Source organism: Electrona antarctica, assembly GCF_951216825.1.
Source record: "Electrona antarctica genome assembly, chromosome: 9".
Lineage (NCBI taxonomy): Eukaryota > Metazoa > Chordata > Actinopteri > Myctophiformes > Myctophidae > Electrona > Electrona antarctica.
Window position 1 is genome coordinate 41,283,561 of NC_136790.1, and position 21,806 is coordinate 41,305,366.

The 21,806-nt window shown below is 43.9% G+C and overlaps 1 protein-coding gene across 1 annotated transcript in view; it reads left to right on the top strand.

Moving 5' to 3' along the window:
• The window catches only part of ptprt (protein tyrosine phosphatase receptor type T), a 154,550-nt gene that overhangs the window by 1,975 nt on the left and 130,769 nt on the right, over positions 1–21,806 (top strand). The window contains exons 2-5 of the mRNA XM_079511341.1: positions 7,410–7,570; positions 17,074–17,184; positions 18,921–19,002; positions 19,438–19,553. Of these exons, the coding sequence (XP_079367467.1) occupies positions 7,410–7,570; positions 17,074–17,184; positions 18,921–19,002; positions 19,438–19,553 (470 nt within the window). The remainder of the gene's footprint in view (positions 1–7,409; positions 7,571–17,073; positions 17,185–18,920; positions 19,003–19,437; positions 19,554–21,806) is intronic.

The window sequence follows — 21,806 nt, forward strand, 5'->3', positions numbered from 1 at the left end:
TGCATGAGGTGCCAGCCACTTCTACAAGTGACTTTATTATATGTACCCTATTGTGCAGAATATAAGACTAGTGTTTTTTTGATTGATTGATTGATTGATTGATTGAAGAATTTATTAACACAATCAGCGCCGGGATTTCTTTCAAAATAGAAGCTCGGGGTGCCGGGAAGATATGGCCTATTTTACTCTGTAAAGCCTCCCCCTCCCTTCCTTTCCGAAAAAAATACATATTTTGCTTGCTTACCTTGTTCTCGTTACGATAATCCCTCACGTTCATATTTTGAACGAGAGGTTATGACGATGACGTGCCCACATGTTGTACGGTCTGAACAATTTAGAGACGTACAAATATACACTTCTATATAGCCAAAAACAGGACATCATCATAAAGGGGGTAAATAACAGGCAAAAATATATACAGTGAGGGGGAAAAGGGGTGGGTGGGGGAATTCAGATTTTACGGGGGCCAGTTTAGAATTGCAGACGTCCGTAGGTGCCCTTTGAGAGCGGTTTTGAAGGAGTCAAGGGATTCGTATGTCTTAATGACATTTTGGTGGCATAGGAGCGAATCCATGAATCATGGAAGTTAGACGACGAGATCGACCCCCTAGTCATTACTGACGTGATTGGCTGCCTAGCCAATGGGAAGGCAAATATCCCTGGCAGCAATTAACCCATTTAGACCTCTACAAATCGTCATTTGTAGACGATTCTACAAATGACTTGAATCCTGACAGTTATCAGAAAAACCCATGTTTCTATGTCAGTGGTGCTCAACCACTGACATAAAAGGACCCCCAGAATAATCTGTATTTGGCTGCGGACCCCCATCTGAACATATGTTGTTCCAGGGATCTACAAGCTTGTAGTGCGGCACTCAGTGCCGCACTATGATCTTGTAGATCTGCTATTTTTCAACAGCTAATGCATAACATAATGCTTAAAACACCAAAAGGGTTTCCCGCAGGCTGCAGACAGAGCAACGCGCATACTACAGTTATTTGACACGTTTGCAAACACACAGAGAGAGAGATAGAGTGAGGTATAGAAAGATTAAATCAGATGAAGGGAGATAAAGAAATGAACGAGGGATCGATGATGAGGAAATGGACGATAGATAGAAAGAAAGAGGGATGGAGGGAGGGAGGAGAGAGAAAAATAAAAAATGTAAAGGAAGAAGGATGAGAGAGAGAGAGATGGAAGACACTCTGTCTGTGTGTGTGTGTGTGTGTGTGTGTGTGTGTGTGTGTGCGTGAGTGCGTGCGTGCGTGCGTGCGTGCGTGCGTGCGTGCGTGCGTGCGTGCGTGCGTGCGTGCGTGCGTGCGTGCGTGATGGCGCTTCAGTTATTGATTTGCAATTCATCAGATCATTGTAAGGCCTGATGGGAGAGAGAGAGAGAGAGAGAGAGAGAGAGAGAGAGAGAGAGAGAGAGAGAGAGAGAGAGAGAGAGAGAGAGAGAGAGAGAGAGAGAGCGAGAGAGAGAGAGAGAAGAGAGAGAGAGAGAGAGAGAGAGAGAGAGAGAGAGTCCCTCCAGAAATCCTTATTGTTGTGATGGTGAATGCTTCATGGTGTTTATGCGACTGTATGTGTTGAAATTGTGGAGATTTGCTAAACGTACTTGAATGTATTTGTCTTTGTATTCTTTTAAATATTAAACGTAATAAATATGTCTATAACATAACGCGGTCACAACAATAATTCTTCCTATGTGACCAAAGTGAGGTAGCTAAATGTAAACATGTATCATTATTATTGTTTAAATCACTCGAGTCCCACTGTCTCCACATGGTTTTTTTGTGTTTTTTGGTGGATACTATGTGATCACGTAATACCATATTTCTGGAGGGACTGGAAAGAGACAGACAGACAGACAGACAGACAGACAGACAGACAGACAGACAGACAGAATCAGTGTGTGTGTGTGTGTGTGTGTGTGTGTGTGTGTGTGTGTGTGTGTGTGTGTGTGTGTGTGTGTGTGTGTGTGTGTGTGTGTGTGTGTGTGTGTGCACGCGCGCGCACACATGCGTGTCTCAAATCATGCAGCATCATTACCCATCCAGGACACAGAACATATGGGGTCCAATGATCTTGTCGTGTGCGTGTGGGTGTGCGTGTGCGTGTGCGTGTGCGTGTGCGTGTGCGTGTGCGTGTGTGTGTGTGTGTGTGTGTGTGTGTGTGCGTGCGTGCGTGTGTGACAGACATACAGACCTCGGGGGGAATTGTCCGTGTTAAACGAGTGAAATGGGCTGAAGACCAATGAGAGATGACACTGTGTGTGTGTGTGTGTGTGTGTGTGTGTGTGTGTGTGTGTGTGTGTGTGTGTGTGTGTGTGTGTGTGTGTGTGTGTGTGTGCGTGCATGTGTGCGCGTGTCATCATGTTTCATGTAACCTAATTAAACTTCAGTGATTCACATTTGAGTTCCTATCTCTGTCTCTCTCTGTCTGTCTGTCTGTCTGTCTGTCTTCTCTCTCTTTAAATGTGTTCTCTTCAACTGTTCTTATGAACTCAGCAACAAAAGTTCGGAAACTTAACTTTGGTCCATTATTTCTCCACTTTAATAATCCCAATTGGTATCATATTGTATATAAATGTAATCATTGATTAGTCATATTTACAACGAGGTATATAATGTAAGGATCGGGCGTTCGTGGAATGAGCAACACAGCTAAACGTGTGGGTATAGCGTCTCCAAAAAATGTGCCAAAATGTAAAGTACTTGGTATTCAACCCTGTGCTATGAGTTGCTTAGTGGATTGGAGGATTGCACTCTCACACAGTAATGAGGTGGGGGAAAAAAACATATTGGCCAATTTTACACTTTATTAATTTTATACTCAGTGTTAAGGAACTCCGAAAACCTGGAGGATCCATACGCAGCCACAACAGCTTGGCATGGTATGGAGCAGTATCTCTCTCTCACAGACAACAGCTTGGCATGGTATGGGGCAGTATCTCTCTCACAGACAATAGCTTGGCATGGTAGGGGGCAGTATCTCTCTCACAGACAATAGCTTGGCATGGTATGGAGCAGTATCTCTCTCACAGGCAAGACAGAACTTGAAGTTGTCATCATTGACGGCAATCTCAATGCAGTGAGATATTGGGATGAGATTCTAGAGCCAGCGGCGATCCCATACTGTATCTTCAGAATCTGGGACCTAAACGCCATCCTCCAGGATGACAACGCTCGCCCCGACAGAGCCTAGGATCATCACAGAGTACCTCCAGCATTTGGGAGTGGAGATGATGACCTCAACCCAATTGAACACGTGGGCGCGCTGTGCGTGCTAGAGTGACCAGAACCACGTTGGATGACTTGCAACAAAACCTGGTTGAGGAATGGGATATGCCATATCCCACAGCAAAATGTGGCTAAGGTTTGATGACCAGCATGAGGTGCCAAGCGGTTGCAGCTGCTTTTGGATCTTATACTGAGTTCCCTGACACTGAGTATAGAATTAATAAAGTGTAGAAATGGCCAATATGTTTTTTTCCCCCCACTTTATTACTGTGTGAGAGTGCAATCATCCAATACACTAAGCAACTCAAAGCAAGGGTTGAATACCAAACATTTGCCATTACTAAAGTTAAGTTTCCGAACTTTTTTTTCTGAGTTTATTCAAAACGGCCTCTGGTTCCATATACTGTGCATCTCCATATACACCTAGACGTAAAGAAGAGACATGTAAAGGAGGAGACATATAAATCTCCATATACACGTACACATTCACTATGGGTCTGATTCACTATACGCTGGTCATGGCATGTAAATAAAGTGTCTACTTGCATCATTTATTTGACAGTTTAAACACATTCCCTCCCATTACCATGGGCGGTAACTATAGGGCTTTCACTTCTAGTGAGTTTTACTAGTTTACTATCTTAACTGTACAATCTGTACAACTGTACAATCCAACACCTGCACATGTTCGGATGTGTACTAGCCTTCGCATATGCCCATACCATATGTATTGTTTTTTTTGGTTTTCGTCCATAAATGTACTTGTGTATTTGTGTGCAAAGTTTCTTGTACCCGGTTATTACGTTGTATATATTGTATAGGCTTCTGGAGGTATTTTTCATCGATTTATTATTTGGCTGTTGTATAGCTTGACATGTACAATGTAGCGTTGAAAGTGTAATTATGTATTCTGCCGCTCGGCCAGTTCCCACTTGAAAAAGAGACGCAGTCTCAATGTGTTTTTACTCTATACTGCCTCGACTCCTTGCCAGCCGGGGCGCCTGATGGAGGAGAAAGGAACTGGACGGAATAACGTGTTCCTTCCACACGCTACGTCCAACCAGGGAAACTCCCCCCTGTCAGGTGAAAAGAAGCGGCCTGGACTCCTCATGCATAGAAGGAAGCATGAGGTCAGTCCGTTACCCTCCCCAGGTTGGCAGAGGAAGTGTAGCGCCCAGGATTACATTAGATAATTGACACTGGGTGAAAAACAGGAAAATAATCAAAATAATCTGACGTCCCCCAACTTGAAACCAACTTCACGCGCTTTGTCTCTACATCAAACAAATGCTGATTAATTCAATCGTACCGGCCAGGATTTCTTTTCCCGTGCAACCCTTATTTTGAAGAGCCAAAAACCGCAACCGTCAATGACTAAGTTTGCGGCCCCTGGGTAGGCAACCCAGCCTGGCGGAGACCTGTGCTCCGAGGAGAACACTTTTCTAGTGGTTTATTACATTTAAGTATTGAACGATTGTGGTATGCTACATCGCACGCGCACGCACACGCACGCACACACACACACACACACACACACACACTCACACACACACACACACACACACACACACACACACACACACACACACACACACACACACACACACACACACACACACAGATCAATTCATCTTCATGTAATTGTAACAGTAATTCATCTAACCTCACATCTGTCAACCATTGCGTGTGTGTGTGTGTGTGTGTGTGTGTGTGTGTGTGTGTGTGTGTGTGTGTGTGTGTGTGTGTGTGTGTGTGTGTGTGTGTGTGTGTGTGAGAATAGTGAGAATAGCAAATGTAATCAAGGTCTGCTCACTGTGGCGACACCTGCTTAGGGACGCACTCTAGATTACTTTAACATGCACGCACAGTCGTGCGCGGCACACACACACACACACACACACACACACACACACACACACACACACACACACACACACACACACACACACACACACACACACACACACACACACACACACACACACACACACACAGTGTGGATTGTGTCACTGCTCCTGGTTGATTGGTTCCATTCAGAGCCAAGGTTAGACTGATGGATAATATTTCTGTTACAATGTCTGTCTGTCTCTTTGTGTGTCTGTGTGCGTGCGTGCGTGCGTGCGTGCGTGCGTGCGTGCGTGCGTGCGTGCGCGTGCGTTTAAAACACGTTCTCACCCCCAAGGCGTCAGATGCGTGACGCCCTGTCATGTGCCCCACTGCGTCTAATTCAGACGCCCTGTTATGGTGCGTTCACACGGGGCAGATGAAACGATGCAGTCTACCATTCATTGTCAATGGAAGCCAGCGACATGACGTTGGTAAAAAAAAAGTAAAATGGTGCATTTATATAGCGCCTTTATCCAAGGCGCTTTACATAGATTGTGCATTACATTATTCACCCATTCACACACACATTCACACACCTCTACATAGATTGTGCATTGCATTCACCCATGTTCACACACATTCACACACCTCTACATAGATTGTGCATTGCATTCACACATTCACACACCTCTACATAGATTGTGCATTGCATTCACCCATTCACATACACACATCCCACCGCCCACCCCTTTTTCCCCTCACTGTATATGTTTCTTTTCCCTTTTTACCTCCTTTATGATGAATTCCTGTTGTGTTCTTTGACTATATAGAAGTGTCTATTTGTACGTCTCTAAATGTTTTGATGAATTTGAATGATTGGGTCATCCACTCACAGTTAACAGTCTTTGTATTGAGTTTGTGCTTGAAATTTACTGTAATTCTGCAAACAGTTATTAAATATTTCAATCAAACATTCACACACCTTTACATAGATTGTGCATTACATTCACCCATTCACACACACCTTTACATAGATTGTGTGCATTACATTCACCCATTCACAAACACCTTTACATAGATTGTGCATTGCATTCAGGGACGTGCACACATAGACATCAAAGGGGGCTTCAGCCCCTTCCCTTTAACCCGTCTGTAAAACAACTGCCCTCTCCAGACCACGAATGCAGCATTTACTACATGGTGAAAGAAATGCAAATGCCTCTCCTTTCCATGCCATGCCGGAAGGCAGCATTCAGGAGAATTGGTTTTTTTCCGAAGTCTCCTGAACTTGAGCACAGTATTTTGCGTTGAACAAATTTGTTTAGAAATCCATGCCGTACACCGCATCTCCACTAGCTAAAGAGTGCTGGGTTGCGCCCAAAAATAGCTGATCTACAAGTTCTCAACGCGTCGCAGAAGATGATCAGCTATTTTCGCTATTTTTGTCCAAAAGTGCCCTCTTACGGGATTTCAGCCCCTGTCTCTCTTAACACTCTCTGCATGTCCCTGGCGGAAACCATGCAAGGCACCAACCAGCACATCAGGAGCAATTAGGGGTTCAGAGTCTTGCTCAAGGACACTTCAACACTAACTCTGGGGGAGCCCGGGTTCGAACTGGCGACCTTGCGGTTACCAATTCGGCCACTCCACGAAAAATGTGTTCATTTGTCTCTGTATGTTGTTTTGTTCAAGAGTTATGGTATTTTGTGTTAGCTCCATTGTATTGTTAATTTTGGGGGTAGGTGTATAGAAAGGGTTAAAAATAATCCCCATGGGACATTATTTGATCCGGGCAACAAGAAGAAATCATAACTAGACAACATAAGCGTCCCAAAAAACCATGTTATGAAAACATGTCACTCTGGTGCTGTCGGAGCCTCTAAACTGCCCTACTATATGGCATTCAGCCTGTGGTGGTGAAGTCGTCCTACGAGAGAGGGACCTCCGTGGCCCTGGTTATTAGCACAATTAGCTTACTGTCACCTGTGCACAAATAAAACAATAGCAAATAGCACAGGGGCGGCGGTGGCTCAGGGGTAGAGTGACCGGATGGTAACTGCCATGTTCCCAGTTCAAACCCGCGGGCTCCCCCAGAGTTAGTGTTGGAAGTGTCCTTGAGCAAGACTCTGAACCCCTAATTGCTCCCGATGTGCAGGTTGGTGCCTCAATGGTTTCCTCTGGCATTGGTGTGTGAATGAATGGGTGAATGTAATGCACAATCTCTGTAATGCGCCTTGGATAAAGGCGCTATATATAACTGCACCATTTACCACAAATGTGTGTGTGTTGTTGCCAGGTTTCCTTCATGCTGTCTGTGTGTGTGTGTGTTTGTGTTGCCAGGTTCCTTCATGCTGGTCAACTCTTCAGGTAGAGCGTCCTCCCAGAAGGCTCATATCCTCATGCCCATGCTGAAGGAGAACGATACTCACTGCGTGGACTTCCTCTACAGCCTGTCCAGCCGCGACGGATCCAGCCCTGGGACGCTCAACGTCTACATAAAGGTACGACCCCTGTTGTTGTCTAAATGCACGAGAATCGTTGGTAGGTAAAGGGACGTTTTCTGGCTATATTGTTTATGCACTCCTACACCAGCACGCCTATCAGAGCGTGTGAGGGCCACAGACCAGGCTGTTCTTGAGTCAGTCATTTATTCAATCTTCACAGTTCACAGGTGAGTCAATCAAGGCATGACACTAGTGAAATGATGGATGTGCGATGGAATTGATGATTTAATTATTAATGCATCAAAGTGGACCCGGACACAGGTTTGTACCTCTTCGCCCCTCGAGAGTTCAAACCAAATGTTTGCTCTGAGAGTTACACCTGGGCCTATATAGTCCTACCACAGGACAAATTAGGCCAATACCAGGCCCCACCCACCACTGAGTGGTCTACAGCAGCAACTTGATCTCCTACACAAATCCTCTCAGACATGGGCCCTGACAGTGAACCTAAGACTAAAATCATGATATTTCAAAAAAGGTCCAGCCGCCAAAACCATCAATTTTTCCTAAATACAATCCCACTAGAACAAACAAAAAACGTTACCTACCTTGGCCTAAACATCAGCAGCACAGGGAACTATAACCAAGCTGTAAAGGACCTGAGAGACAAGGCAAGAAGGGCATTCTATACCATCAAAAGAAACATCAAAATAGACATCCCAATTAAAACCTGGCTTAAAATACTGGACTCTGTGATAGAACCAATTTCCCTCTATGGTTGCGAGATCTGGGGACCATTAGCAAAACATGACCTTGAAAAATGGGATAAACACCAAACCGAGACCCTACACACAGAATTCTGCAAATCCATTCTCCGTACCCAGTGAAAAACACCAAATAATGCATGCATGGCAGAATTAGGATGATACCCACTCATAATCAAAATAAAAAAAGAGAGCACTTAAGTTCTACAACCACCTAAAAGAAAATGACCTAGATGCACTCCATAACAAGGCACTCACACACAGCGAAACTCTAGAGAGATGCCCCCTCAGCCAGCTGGCCCTGGAACTCCGGGCACAAACACAAACAGAGCCACGAGATAGAAAACCCATTGGACTAAACCAAATTATAAAACAGCAAAAGGAAAACTATCTGACACATTGGAAAGAAGCAACTGATGTATATTTAGCACCAAGTTACCCAAATTGTGTCGTTAGCAGTGATGGTCGTCGAAGGAAGAAAGGAGAAGACCAGCAGGTTGTCGTCACATTCTGATCAGCTTTATTGAACAGAATAACTCAGTACAAGGCTTTCCACGGGCGGAAGGCCCCGTGGAATACATGAAGTCACAGCATAGCTAATCAGTGTGGACTCTCAGAAGTTTCACAGAGTCTACAGTATTTACTAACTTCTAAGTCCCGCCTCCCTAGAAACTCACAGGATCTTCCGGTGGAGGGGGAGGAGGGACACAGAGCATACAGCTCATGTAACACTCTATAAGTTTTATACCAAATAAGACTAATTCAATATCTATACTATATATGAAGTATGCCGAACACATGTAATGAAATTGTTCAAACTATATTGTTAACCAGTCTAAATGATTAAGCACAACTACATTGTAGAATTATATCCATTCTGGAGCAGAGAGCAGAAAGCTCTCTGCCACACACACAGCTGTTGGCTTGACAGTTTGAGATAGGAGCGGTTCCTATAGTCAAAAACAGAACCCCCGTCCCTCCTGGGGTGTTTTAGCTGATGGTAAATAACTAAGCAAGATTAGAAACAGCACCCAGACCCCCTGGGGTGCCTGGCCGCATTCTTAACAAAAGGCTTTGTTTTTACAGACTGGCTGTAAATAGCTCTAAGCCGTTTTTACTCTGTGCTAGTCACCAAATCTCAACTTACAGAGCTCCTCTTGTGTCCTGTGCAAACTGACACTGTGTGTCAACTGTCTATTAAAATATCAACTGATTGATATATACGTGTCCATGTCTATAAAATATCCATCACATCCTCCCTCAACAGGCTCTTACGCCTGTTGCAATACCATAACAGCATCATAAGTCATAACCTGCCTAATTAATTTTTCCAAAAATAAATTGCCAAAAATATTTCTTTTTCCAAAATTAAAAATTAATCATTTTAACCATAGTACAATGTGATAGACCCCCCTGGACACAGAAGCATCTTGTTAACTACCTAAATTGTATCAAATTAGAACCGAACAAGCATGGGGCTTGTTCTGTTGTCTTGTATGACAGACCTGAAACTGAACCATATTTAAAACAGAAATTAAACTCCTTATTTAACTGAAATCCTATTTAGACTACATCAAATTCCTATATTGATTGAATACAAATACCTGTAATTGAAAAGTTAACACTCATAGCATGACAAAATGGTTAATCATAAAAACAAACATCCCTTTAACAGTACTATTTCAGTACCTTGTTATATCTACTTTGACCTATGTCAGCACAGAATACAACATACTAACATTAGAACAACATTTTCCAACATTAATCACAATTCAGATGAACCACGATTTTTTCTCTTTCCATGACGCAAATTGTTCAGACGTTCAACGCGCCGTAGGAAACGGTTCCCACAATTATTTTTTCGCCTATAGAATAAAAACGCTTGGAACATCATTCTTGATTCTCAGAACTCGCACATAGCTCTCAGATCTGTAGGTTTGAAGCAGACCGTTGTCACCATATGCTTGTTGTCACAGCACACACGTAAACCACAGCTTAACTGCAGTCAGCAGTAGAACTCAGTAGAACTCACTTTGAGCATCACAAGGCTCGAGTGGACTGCAGATTCTCCTTGAGCAATCACAAGGCTCTTAGTGGACAGCTTATTGCTTAGTCATGTCAATCATGACAGCAAAAGCATTGAAACGCTCCTGTAGCAGGAACGCAGTTGGCACCGGCCCGTGGGCCGTAGCCTCCCTTGGACCTCTCCTGTAGCGAACACAGGTCTGTGAAAGTCACCTGCTGTTGATTTCCGACGGTAGAAGCTGAGTTAGGAGCTCCTCTGTCGCTGTTGTCACAGCTGCCTGCAGACACCCCCCCTGGACTCTCTGCCCTCGGGATGACCTCCTGTAGGCGCTGGTGGTCTCCCCGTGATCCTTTTGGTGCAGTCAGATGTCACTTTCGACACCTTCAGGAATCCATGGATGGACTCCTCTCTTCCACACCTATTGAAGGAAGAAATACAGGCTCCCACTACAAATATCCCCAATAATTTCTTAGGATATTTGATGACACTACAAGCTACTGGTCACTAAGATGACCTCTCTGGCATTAATCTCATTCTCTTTGCTAACCTCCCTAGTTCTGGCATGGCAAAGGAATGTAATAACCATGGTGTTGAGAGATTACAATGAGACTATTAAATGAGAGCCCTAAATAGTGTCACTGAACTATCTAAATTCACTGATGTCATGTCACCAAACGTATTGATGATAGGGCAGGACAGGTGATTAAGCTGAGGGGTACATTGCTTTAACCCTGAAAGGTTCAACCGTGGTTCTCGACTCCTCGGTTAAAACTTCCACTCCTAGCGATGTGGGTCAACTCCCCCTCCGTCATGTTACCAGCTAGTCGTGCTCAGAACACAGGGTTGCGAATTCCTGTGATCACTGTTATGTAGTAAGGCTGTTAGCCGCCGCCTTCATCACCCTACACACAAACAGGCACTATTAACTAAAGCCAATACTTCAAATTCACACCATAATACCCTCCCTTGAAACTGTAGTCCTTACGATCTACTCTTGACATCAGACTCCAAAAGCAGACATCACTTTGTGTACATGTCATTGCATGTCATTGGTCAATCAGTCATTCTTCACTCCTGTTCTTCAAACACTGTCCCATCTGTTTCTCTAAATAGCACCCCCAATAAATAGCTGCCTGCAGGACAGCTCGGTGGGTCTTTTAAAACAGACAGTGATAGGAGATAAGGAAGGGACAGGATGTCCACACCTGGCCCTAAAGCTCTCTATCTTAAAACTATTTAGGGTGAGAAGGGATTTTAGCTCTCTCCCCCTCTTTCCCTAAAAGCACATTCCGTCAGAGCATGCTAAAATTGTCATTGCAATTCCTCACACGTAGCTCTGTATGTATTTACTCATTTAACTATCACTTTTAGAATGGCTTCTACTAGCAATATTTCACCGGACATAGCTAGAACCTTTTTGAAGTAAGTCTAGTATGAAGTACATTCAATCATTAATTCACTCACACATACATTATTCTCAATCAATTCTCGATTTCATTCACACCACAAACACTCTCAGGCTTGTGTGACCTTCTCATTGAATCCCCTGGCTGGTGTCTACCCCAAACTCAAGCTTCATATGGCCTGGCAAACATTGCTGCTTCTCATGACACCTGAGGTGTACCAAACCATAAATCCACCACCAAAATAAAAAAGATCAACCGTAGACAAGTCTACCATTGCTATGCCTTTTTTCAATGAGAAGTTCCCTGGCCTGTAAACTCTGTGACACAATCTCACACACCCACACACACACACACACACATGCATGGGAATAGTTACCCCATCACCCACACACTCATTTGCATACAACCAACCCCATACTGAGTTCACCCTAAGCAACTGTTTTTGTCCCAGAATCAAATTACTCACGCAGAACTATATATACATTTTACTAATAAGAACTGTATTTTTAACCATCCCTAATTAACCTATACCTAACTTTTACCTAAATGTAACCATTTCCAATTTGAGATGCATTTGTCATTTACCTTCTAAATTTTATTCGGACCCCCAAATTGAACCCACATTCTTTAAACCTTAATTGTCCCCAATCTCTGAGTTTTTGAGCACAAGACAACAAAATAGACTGAGCTGTTGTCTCCGTCAAAATTTAAATGAACCTCCCTACTGTAATATCTATATTATTCATTTAAGAAAAAAGTCAATCCACCTTTAAACAGTCACTGATCAAAAATGAGGTAACACCCTATTATAGCTACTACTTTCACCAGGGCCTAACCCCACACCATATTCCTACAGTGAAGTTAATAGACTCGCTATCGTGGTTACTATATGCCCAATGGTTACTCTTAGCCCCACATTTTAACACAGAAAATGTCCATAAATGCACTTTAAATAATTTCTCAAATATAACCTCACTCTTATATATTTGTACACTCTAACGTACATGGATAGCCATATTATAGTTCCCTTATCTAATTTAGTTCATGCATCCAGTTTATTTATTAACCTCTTATTAATTTCGTTTATTTATCTAGTTCGTTCATAAATGTATTAACCCATTACTCCCCCCTGAGCCATGACCCATCATGGCTCACGACAAGAATCTGATCATCACAAAAAACAGTGCTACGCCATCCATAACATCACTCTCAGTACAGTCATACAGTCAGTAGAACAGATCAACTGACACACGCATCCATCACGCACCCACGCACAGGCACAGGCACGCACTACACACATCGAGTACAGTCATACATACTCATCACGCACTCATCAGACGCACCCACGCAAGGCACAGGCACGCACGCACCATAAACAACCATCCACAAGTACACACGTACAGTACAGTCACACCGTCGCACGCATATCACAGACGTATCACGCACTCAAGGCACATGCACGCACGCATGCACAACAAAACCATAGGCTTTGTCAAGCCAAAGATAAACTGTCACTCAAAGTCCCCAAAGAAAATAAAACAGCGCCGAAAGAGCGCACACCCACACGCACACGCGCACGCACGCAGCGGGCGTAAGGGAACAACTCCAAGAGCTGCTGACAGAAAACCAGCCAAGTTTAGAAACAACGCTTCTAGCTCAAGCATCCTACTCCCCCACATCCCCTGTAATGGAAAGTGAAAAAAAAATAAAAAGCATAAACAGTCCGCATCACATACCGGAAGTGTGAAGAGAGTCTAAAAAGAAACAAGACACCCCCCCACCGACCGGGAACAAAGAGAGCACGGCCGCTCTACAGCCCCAGACAGGCACGCAGAATAACCGCAAAGGCCTCCTGGGTAAAAACATGGCCGCGACCAAACAATAATAACAAGACCTCAACAAGTCGTCGTGAATCCTGCTACAGATGACAAACATATCGAAAACGAATCAGCACGTCCCCCACATCACAGACATCACAGGGAACGTAACCACAACGCAAACGAAAAACAATATTTAAAGTTTAAACACTTCAGAAAGGTGCACTTCATGAAGGTGCAAATACGGTCCCATAACAAACCACAGACAAAAATAAGAGATCTCACCCTATCTAAACATCAACGCACAACGTGTCCTCCCACAAAACCACCGCGCACGGAGAAAACAGCACAGGCACAAAACAGGAACCACAATTAATCTAATAAAAATAATCCCCATACGCCCGCACATTTCCCCCAGCAGCAATGTAAGAAAAAACACGTACACGTCGAAGTGCGCGCACATATGCATCGTATATATATATACGTCACAAAATCTCGGTTTTGCAATACGCACGCCGGCTCGTCTTACTGGGCCTTGCGTAATCCAGACAACCTCAGAAGAACAATATTAATAAATATTAATATCAATCATCCAAAATTTCAGATTCCTATTCCATACGCCCAATAAAGTGGGGCCCAGTTATCCCACTAAACACTTTCGGCTAGCCCTCAGGAATGCACAAAACCGTCCAAATATTGTGCACTTCCATTTAAAATGAGAGCAGCCACGCAAATAGAACTTGGTCATGAAAAACGCTCGCAAACCGCGCGCGCCTTCCGGGACTCCCAGCGGGGCAGAACAGCACTGCGGCAACTGTGTAGTCAGCTCGCATGCTACTATCCACAATCCCACCGGTTCCCCGAAAAACGTGTGCCGTTTGAAATCGCTTTAGCCTATAAGGTATATCAAAATCCACGCTCCCCACAGGAAGCAAAGGTATTGTTCTATATGGCTACGCCATATCTTCCGCACGTTAGGCCAGGAATGCTTCATGACAGCCATCACTTGACGACGGACTATCAAAAAGTAGGAAAGTACTTAATTGTCGTAAAAAATGCGAGATAAAGGGATAAAGACAAGTTTATGACTAGCTCGCCTGGCGTTTACAGAAAAAATAAAACAATGGTGAATGAAAACACGCGTTGTCACTGAGCAGACGACCCCCCTCTTCACCCCAACTCACCTCGATCACCCCATCACCGCCACGACACAGAGCCACAAAAGTGACCCCCAGCAGGTCGCAGGTCCGTTCAGCGTGGCATAGAAACTACACCATCATTCCTCCAGTCCATTGGGCGCCATTTATGATGTATATTTAGCACCAAGTTACCCAAATTGTGTCGTTAGCAGTGATGGTCGTCGAGGTGGAAGAAAGGAAGTCAAGCAGGATTGTCGTCACATTCTGATCAGTTTTATTGAACAGAATAACTCAGTACAAGGCTTTCCACGGGCGGAAGGCCCCGTGGAATACATGAAGTCACAGCATAGCTAATCAGTGTGGACTCTCAGAAGTTTCACAGAGTCTACAGTATTTACTAACTTCTAAGTCCCGCCTCCCTAGAAACTCACAGGATCTTCCGGTGGAGGGGGAGGAGGGACACAGAGCATACAGCTCATGTAACACTCTATAAGTTTTATACCAAATAAGACTAATTCAATATCTATACTATATATGAAGTATGCCGAACACATGTAATGAAATTGTTCAAACTATATTGTTAACCAGTCTAAATGATTAAGCACAACTACATTGTAGAATTATATCCATTCTGGAGCAGAGAGCAGAAAGCTCTCTGCCACACACACAGCTGTTGGCTTGACAGTTTGAGATAGGAGCGGTTCCTATAGTCAGAAACAGAACCCCCGTCCCTCCTGGGGTGTTTTAGCTGATGGTAAATAACTAAGCAAGATTAGAAACAGCACCCAGACCCCCTGGGGTGCCTGGCCGCATTCTTAACAAAAGGCTTTGTTTTTACAGACTGGCTGTAAATAGCTCTAAGCCGTTTTTACTCTGTGCTAGTCACCAAATCTCAACTTACAGAGCTCCTCTTGTGTCCTGTGCAAACTGACACTGTGTGTCAACTGTCTATTAAAATATCAACTGATTGATATATACGTGTCCATGTCTATAAAATATCCATCACAACACAAAAGCAGATTAAACTAGAATGCTATCTGGCCCTAAACAGAGAATACACAGTGGCAGAATACCTGAGCACCGTGACCGACCCAAAACAAAGAAAAATCTTAACTAGGTACAGACTCAGTGAGCACAGTCTTGCGATCGAGAAAGGCCGTCATAGGCAGACCTGTATCCCGAGAGAAGACAGACTATGCACCCACTGCACACAAAATGAAGTGGAAACCGAGCTACACTTCCTAACCATCTGTCCATTGTACCAAGACATCAGAGACACATACTTCCCACAGATTACAACCACACACAGAGATTTTGAAAACATGACCAATGACAAAAAACTCCCATATCTGCTGGGCGAAGTACAACAATGTGCAAACACAGCAGCAAGATTTGTGAGTTGCTGTGATAGGAGAAGGATATCAAATGGAACACAACCACCCTAAAGACTAATCATTGTGTATATTCCTGCACTATACCTGCATCGAGCGATCTTGATACATAGAAATTGATCTATTGAAGATTCTGACTTTCTAATGTACATCATTTTTGTTTTGATTGTATTGCTGTATTGTTGTATTGTTCTTTCTGCTTTGGCAATGTAAACGTATGTTTCTCATGCCAATAAAGCCCTTTGAATTGAAAGGGCTTTGAAAGGGCACTCTCAAAGGGCACTCTCAGCCAGAGAGTGGTGGGGTTTTCTACAGTTTGTGTTGAAAAAACATTAAAACCTATTGGTGTCTAAATGCATGCGGTTATGTGTTGTTAACCAATTAAAACCGGCATCTGTGACATTTTAGATTTAGCGTTGGCTAATAAGATCTAAATAGAACATCTACAAGCTCTATGAGCTTCTGCTTTTTTTGAAAAAAGACCCCTAGCTATGGAACGTTATGCGCTAGGTATGACCATATTCGTAATGCTAATCATAGCCGATGGTTACAGCGGTGGTCTGGGGGGCTGCTCAACAGGCTGTGAACATGATGGAAAATCACTGGATCGCCTACACCTTGCTGCCACCTAGAGTGGCAATAAAATAGTTAATGATCCTGTATCCAGGTGAATGGAGGGTCCCAGTATTACTTTAATACTAATAAATGTGTGTCCAGGTGAATGGAGGGTCCCAGTACAGTATAATAATAAATAAATGTGTGTCCAGGTGAATGGAGGGTCCCAGTACAGTATAATAATAGATAAATGTGTGTCCAGGTGAATGGAGGGTCCCGGTACAGTATAATAATAAATAAATGTGTGTCCAGGTGAATGGAGGGTCCCAGTACAGTATAATAATAAATAAATGTGTGTCCAGGTGAATGGAGGGTCCCAGTACAGTATAATAATAGATACATGTGTGTCCAGGTGAATGGAGGGTCCCGGTACAGTATAATAATAGATAAATGTGTGTCCAGGTTAATGGAGGAGCTCAGGGGAATCCAGTGTGGAACACATCAAACACAGTGACCGAGGGTTGGGTCAAAGCTGAGCTCGCTATCTCCACCTTCTGGCCAAACTCCTACCAGGTAACTCGCAAGCACGCACACATGCTCTATCTATCTATCTATCTATCTATCTATCTATCTATCTATCTATCTATCTATCTATCTATGATTACCAAGTATCTGTCTGTATGTCTGTGTGTGTGTAATCCACGTAACTTGAGAACCGTTCACCCCACCGACTTCAAATTCGACACACACGTTCCACACCACAGCAGTGCCCGGTGTCGAGTCGGTCGGACCCACAGTTGTCTAGAACCGCCCCAAAAAGGCTTCTGCCCGTGCTCTGGACCAGGCCTCTGCCCATCATCCATACTGTATATGGAGCTGGCTGTCACGGTGGCAGAATGACTGAACCCAAAATGCAGAGAAGAGTGGTTTCAAACACGGGTTTATTCAAAGGCCAAACATTTCAAAAAGTACAAAGCAAAATCCAAAAAGGCAAAACTAAACAAAACACAAGGCAAAACACAGGAAGTCCAAAAAATGCAAAACCTTACAGAATGAGATATTCCAGGTACAGGAGAATCACAGGAAACATCCAAGTAGACATCATTTAACCATTAGCATTTACACTTTTTTTCTCTGGAGAATCTAAGTACATTTCCTAATGTTAAAATGTCAAAGACCGATAATAATATGAAGAAAACACAATGGTATAACAACTCAAATAAGTAGAATAAACCTTACCTTTACAAAACAGTAGTTTGTGGCTTGTGAAAATACCTCTTTTAACATGGAAGCCTATGGACCGCAGAACAAATAACACCATTAGCTCCAAAAGGGGGCGGGGAAATGCTGTGAGATAGGCCTATGGCTTATGTTCTGACAGTGTGAGTGTGGGATGAGTCCAGTCTTATAGTGAGCAGGTTGATTGTGGAAGTGTTCACAGGTTTGTATTGTGGGCATGGCCCTGCTGGGCTGGGGATGGAGTGGGAACATGTGTTAGCCTGGTTAATAAACCAGACCGAATCAGCCGTTGGCAAAAAAAAGTTGCCTACCAGCGGATTACGGTCTGGCGAGGCTCAGTAGCACGCCTCTTTCCTACAGCAGAGAACAGGTCGGACCAATCGGGACACGGTATGCAATATGGGCGGGCTTTGGTACAGTGACGTTCAATGCTTGAGACTTTTGACTGACAGTAGCTCTGACCAATTGCGTCAAAGAGAAAATGTTCCCCGGGAAATGAAATCCAAGTGGAGCCAGCCCAGACTGATATACCGCGACAGTGTTGTGTGATATTAGTCTGGCTTATTAGCCAGGCTAAACATGTGTGACAATGACTGAGGGTAGGAATGGAGAGTGGGAGTGGCTGACAGGGAGACACTGTCTGCAGACCATCACACTGGCCTGTTCTGACCTCACAAAACATGCATTTCCAGCTTGCATCGTTCCAAGTAGGCCAGTGCCCCATTCTAGTAGCCCTAATGCTTTGATTCTGCCCTGCATTAATGCAGGGCAGAATCAAAGCATTACGGCTATGGACCAGAGCTAGCCTAATGTGTAACATTAGTTATCATGAACCAGGATCGAACCCAGTACAATAAATTACATGAATGAAAACAGAATATGATTGGATTTTTATTTTAAAATCCACAAACAAAAGTGCAGTAGGCTACTGTTATTACTAAAATATATGAGACGTGTGGGGACGTGATTTAAAGTGAATGTCTCTCTCTCTCTCTCTCTCTCTCTCTCTCTCTATCTCTCTCTCTCGGCAATGTAAAGTGAATGTCTCTCTCTCTCTCTCTCTCTCTCAGGTCATATTTGAAGCTGTTTCAGTTCAAGGTCATTCAGGGTTCATCGCCATCGACGACATACGAGTCCTAGCCCACCCCTGTAGTGAGTACACTCTGTGTGTGTGTGCGTGTGCGTGTGCGTGTGCGTGCGTGCGTGCTTTGAGTGACTGTACTTTCCACCACTGCCAGGTTGACACTCATTTAACATTTAAGTTACACACACCCATGTGTGACTTGTGAACAATCTTTATTTTTATGTTTTAATTTGGTGCATTTACATTAAGGACCACAGCGTTCTAATCCACCGCTGCATCTCGCTTCATATACAAACACAATTGGCTCTGTAAGTCTGTATGTAGGCTCTACAATGTCCTCCCGGTGGGGGCTCCTCACAGGCAGGTGCAGTCTGTACGATTCAGCAGCTGTGACGACACACAGCAACGTGCGTGGGGAGGAATGAATTGGCATAAATAATGACTAAATTCTGAAGTACTGATTCCTGCTGTGTGTGTGCGTGTGCATGCGTTGCGTGCGACAGGGAAAGCGCCTCACTTCCTGCGGCTCCAGAACGCGGAGGTGAACGTTGGACAGAACGCTACGTTCCAGTGCACGGCCGGAGGGAAGTGGTCCCAACACGACAAGCTATGGCTGCAGGTAACTATGGGTAACACGACATAAGATACTGTCTATGGTAACATGACATAAGATACTGTCTATGGTAACACGACATAAGATACTGTCTCAACACGACAAGCTATGGCTGCAGGTAACTATGGGTAACACGACATAAGATACTGTCTATGGTAACACGACATAAGATACTGTCTATGGTAACACGACATAAGATACTGTCTCAACACGACAAGCTATGGCTGCAGGTAACTATGGGTAACACGACATAAGATACTGTCTATGGTAACACGACATAAGATACTGTCTATGGTAACACGACATAAGATACTGTCCCAACACGACAAGCTATGGCTGCAGGTAACTATGGGTAACACGACATAAGATACTGTCTCAACATGACAAGCTATGGCTGCAGCATTATGTTATGCTTAAAACACCAAACACTTTCAGAGCGAACGTTTTTAACTCAAATCTTTGTTTCTGGGGGGGTCCCTGGAGATATTTTGAGATGGGGCTCTGCGGCCAAACACATGTAATTCTGGGGGTCCTTGACATGAAATAGTTTGAGAACCACTGACATAGAAACATTTGGATTTGGAAGGCATTTGTAGAATCGTCCTCAGGTCTAAATGTAGGCTAAAGTAAGCGAGAACGACACATGGTAATACATCAAATACATAAACATAGTCATCAATAATCATAAGGAACCTAGCATCTGTCTAACAGTATAGAAAAACTGTACAGTAAAGCTATGAGTATACAATGCTATGTCTACATAAAATGCTACCTAAGTTACATAAGTTTAGCCTTTGCGTTCGCCTGTAAGGTCGTCGAGGCTAGGACAAGTGCTACGGGCTAAGATGGAGTCTGAATAGGTGGGTTTTCAGACTACAGGCTAAGATGGAGTCTGAAGAGGTGGGTTTTCAGACTACAGGCTAAGATGGAGTCTGAAGAGGTGGGTTTTCAGACTACAGGCTAAGATGGAGTCTGAAGAGGTGGGTTTTCAGACTACAGGCTAAGATGGAGTCTGAAGAGGTGGGTTTTCAGACTACAGGCTAAGATGGAGTCTGAAGAGGTGGGTTTTCAGACTACAGGCTAAGATGGAGTCTGAAGAGGTGGGTTTTCAGACTACTTCAGACATGAGATGAGATGAGCACATCAGACTGTAGTGAGGTGCTTTTGTTTTCGGCAGTGGTTCTCAACCTTTTTCACATCAAGGTCCATTATTTATTCGGCATTTGAGCCACGGATGACATTTAGCCTCTCAGACCCAATACTTTAATTGCATTGTATTGATGTGGTAGGATAGGAGAGATAACAGGCCAATATTGATCAAAATAACAATTATTCTTCTACATTCTCTGATTGTGTAGACTTCTTGTAAATTAAGTAATGCAGATGTTTAACAATAATGCAACTCTCGGGAGCATACAATGAAACCATTTTACACTCTCAAAGAGTTGGAGATCTATAAGCATCCATTTGGTTGCCAACTCTCTCCATCATCATTTAGCCGGGGACCACCTGGAACCTCCTCAAGGACCGCTGGTGGTCCCCGGACCACGGGTTGAGAACCACTGCTTTATGGTTATAATTTGTCTTTGTCAGGTGTAAGCCTTGTAAATTCACACACACACACACACACACACACACACACACACACACACACACACACACACACACACACACACACACACACACACACACACATACACACACACACACACACACACACACACACACACACACACACACACACACACACACACACACCAGCTGTGCCTTGATTAGAACTTGTACTGTTTCACCCCAATACCTCCATCTCTGCTTTTACTGAGCGTGCGTGTGTGCGTGCGAGCAAGTGAGCGAGCGTGTGTGTGTCTGTGTGCGTGCGTGTGTGTGTGTGTGTGCACGTGCGTGCGCCAGTGTGAACACAACATAAGGGCATGGGATTGGAGTTATGTTTTGTTTATACTGAGGTGATTTATACCGACATTAACTGATGTACGCCTTGGGGATTGGGCGATTTTTTGGCATTAGGATTGGAGTAGAAAATGCTAAAAATGGAAATGAAATGAAAAATAAAATAAAGTAGAAGGCATAAAACCGATGGCCTCACAAGTATAGTGATATAAATGTGCGTGCGTGCGTGGCGTGCGTGTCAGAGGAGACATGCTGCCGTAGATTAGATCGGGGAATATTTTTGTACCAAACAGTTTTTTCTCTCTCCCAGAGACCGTATAGGAGTCTCAGCACAAGCTCCCAAGCTTTCTT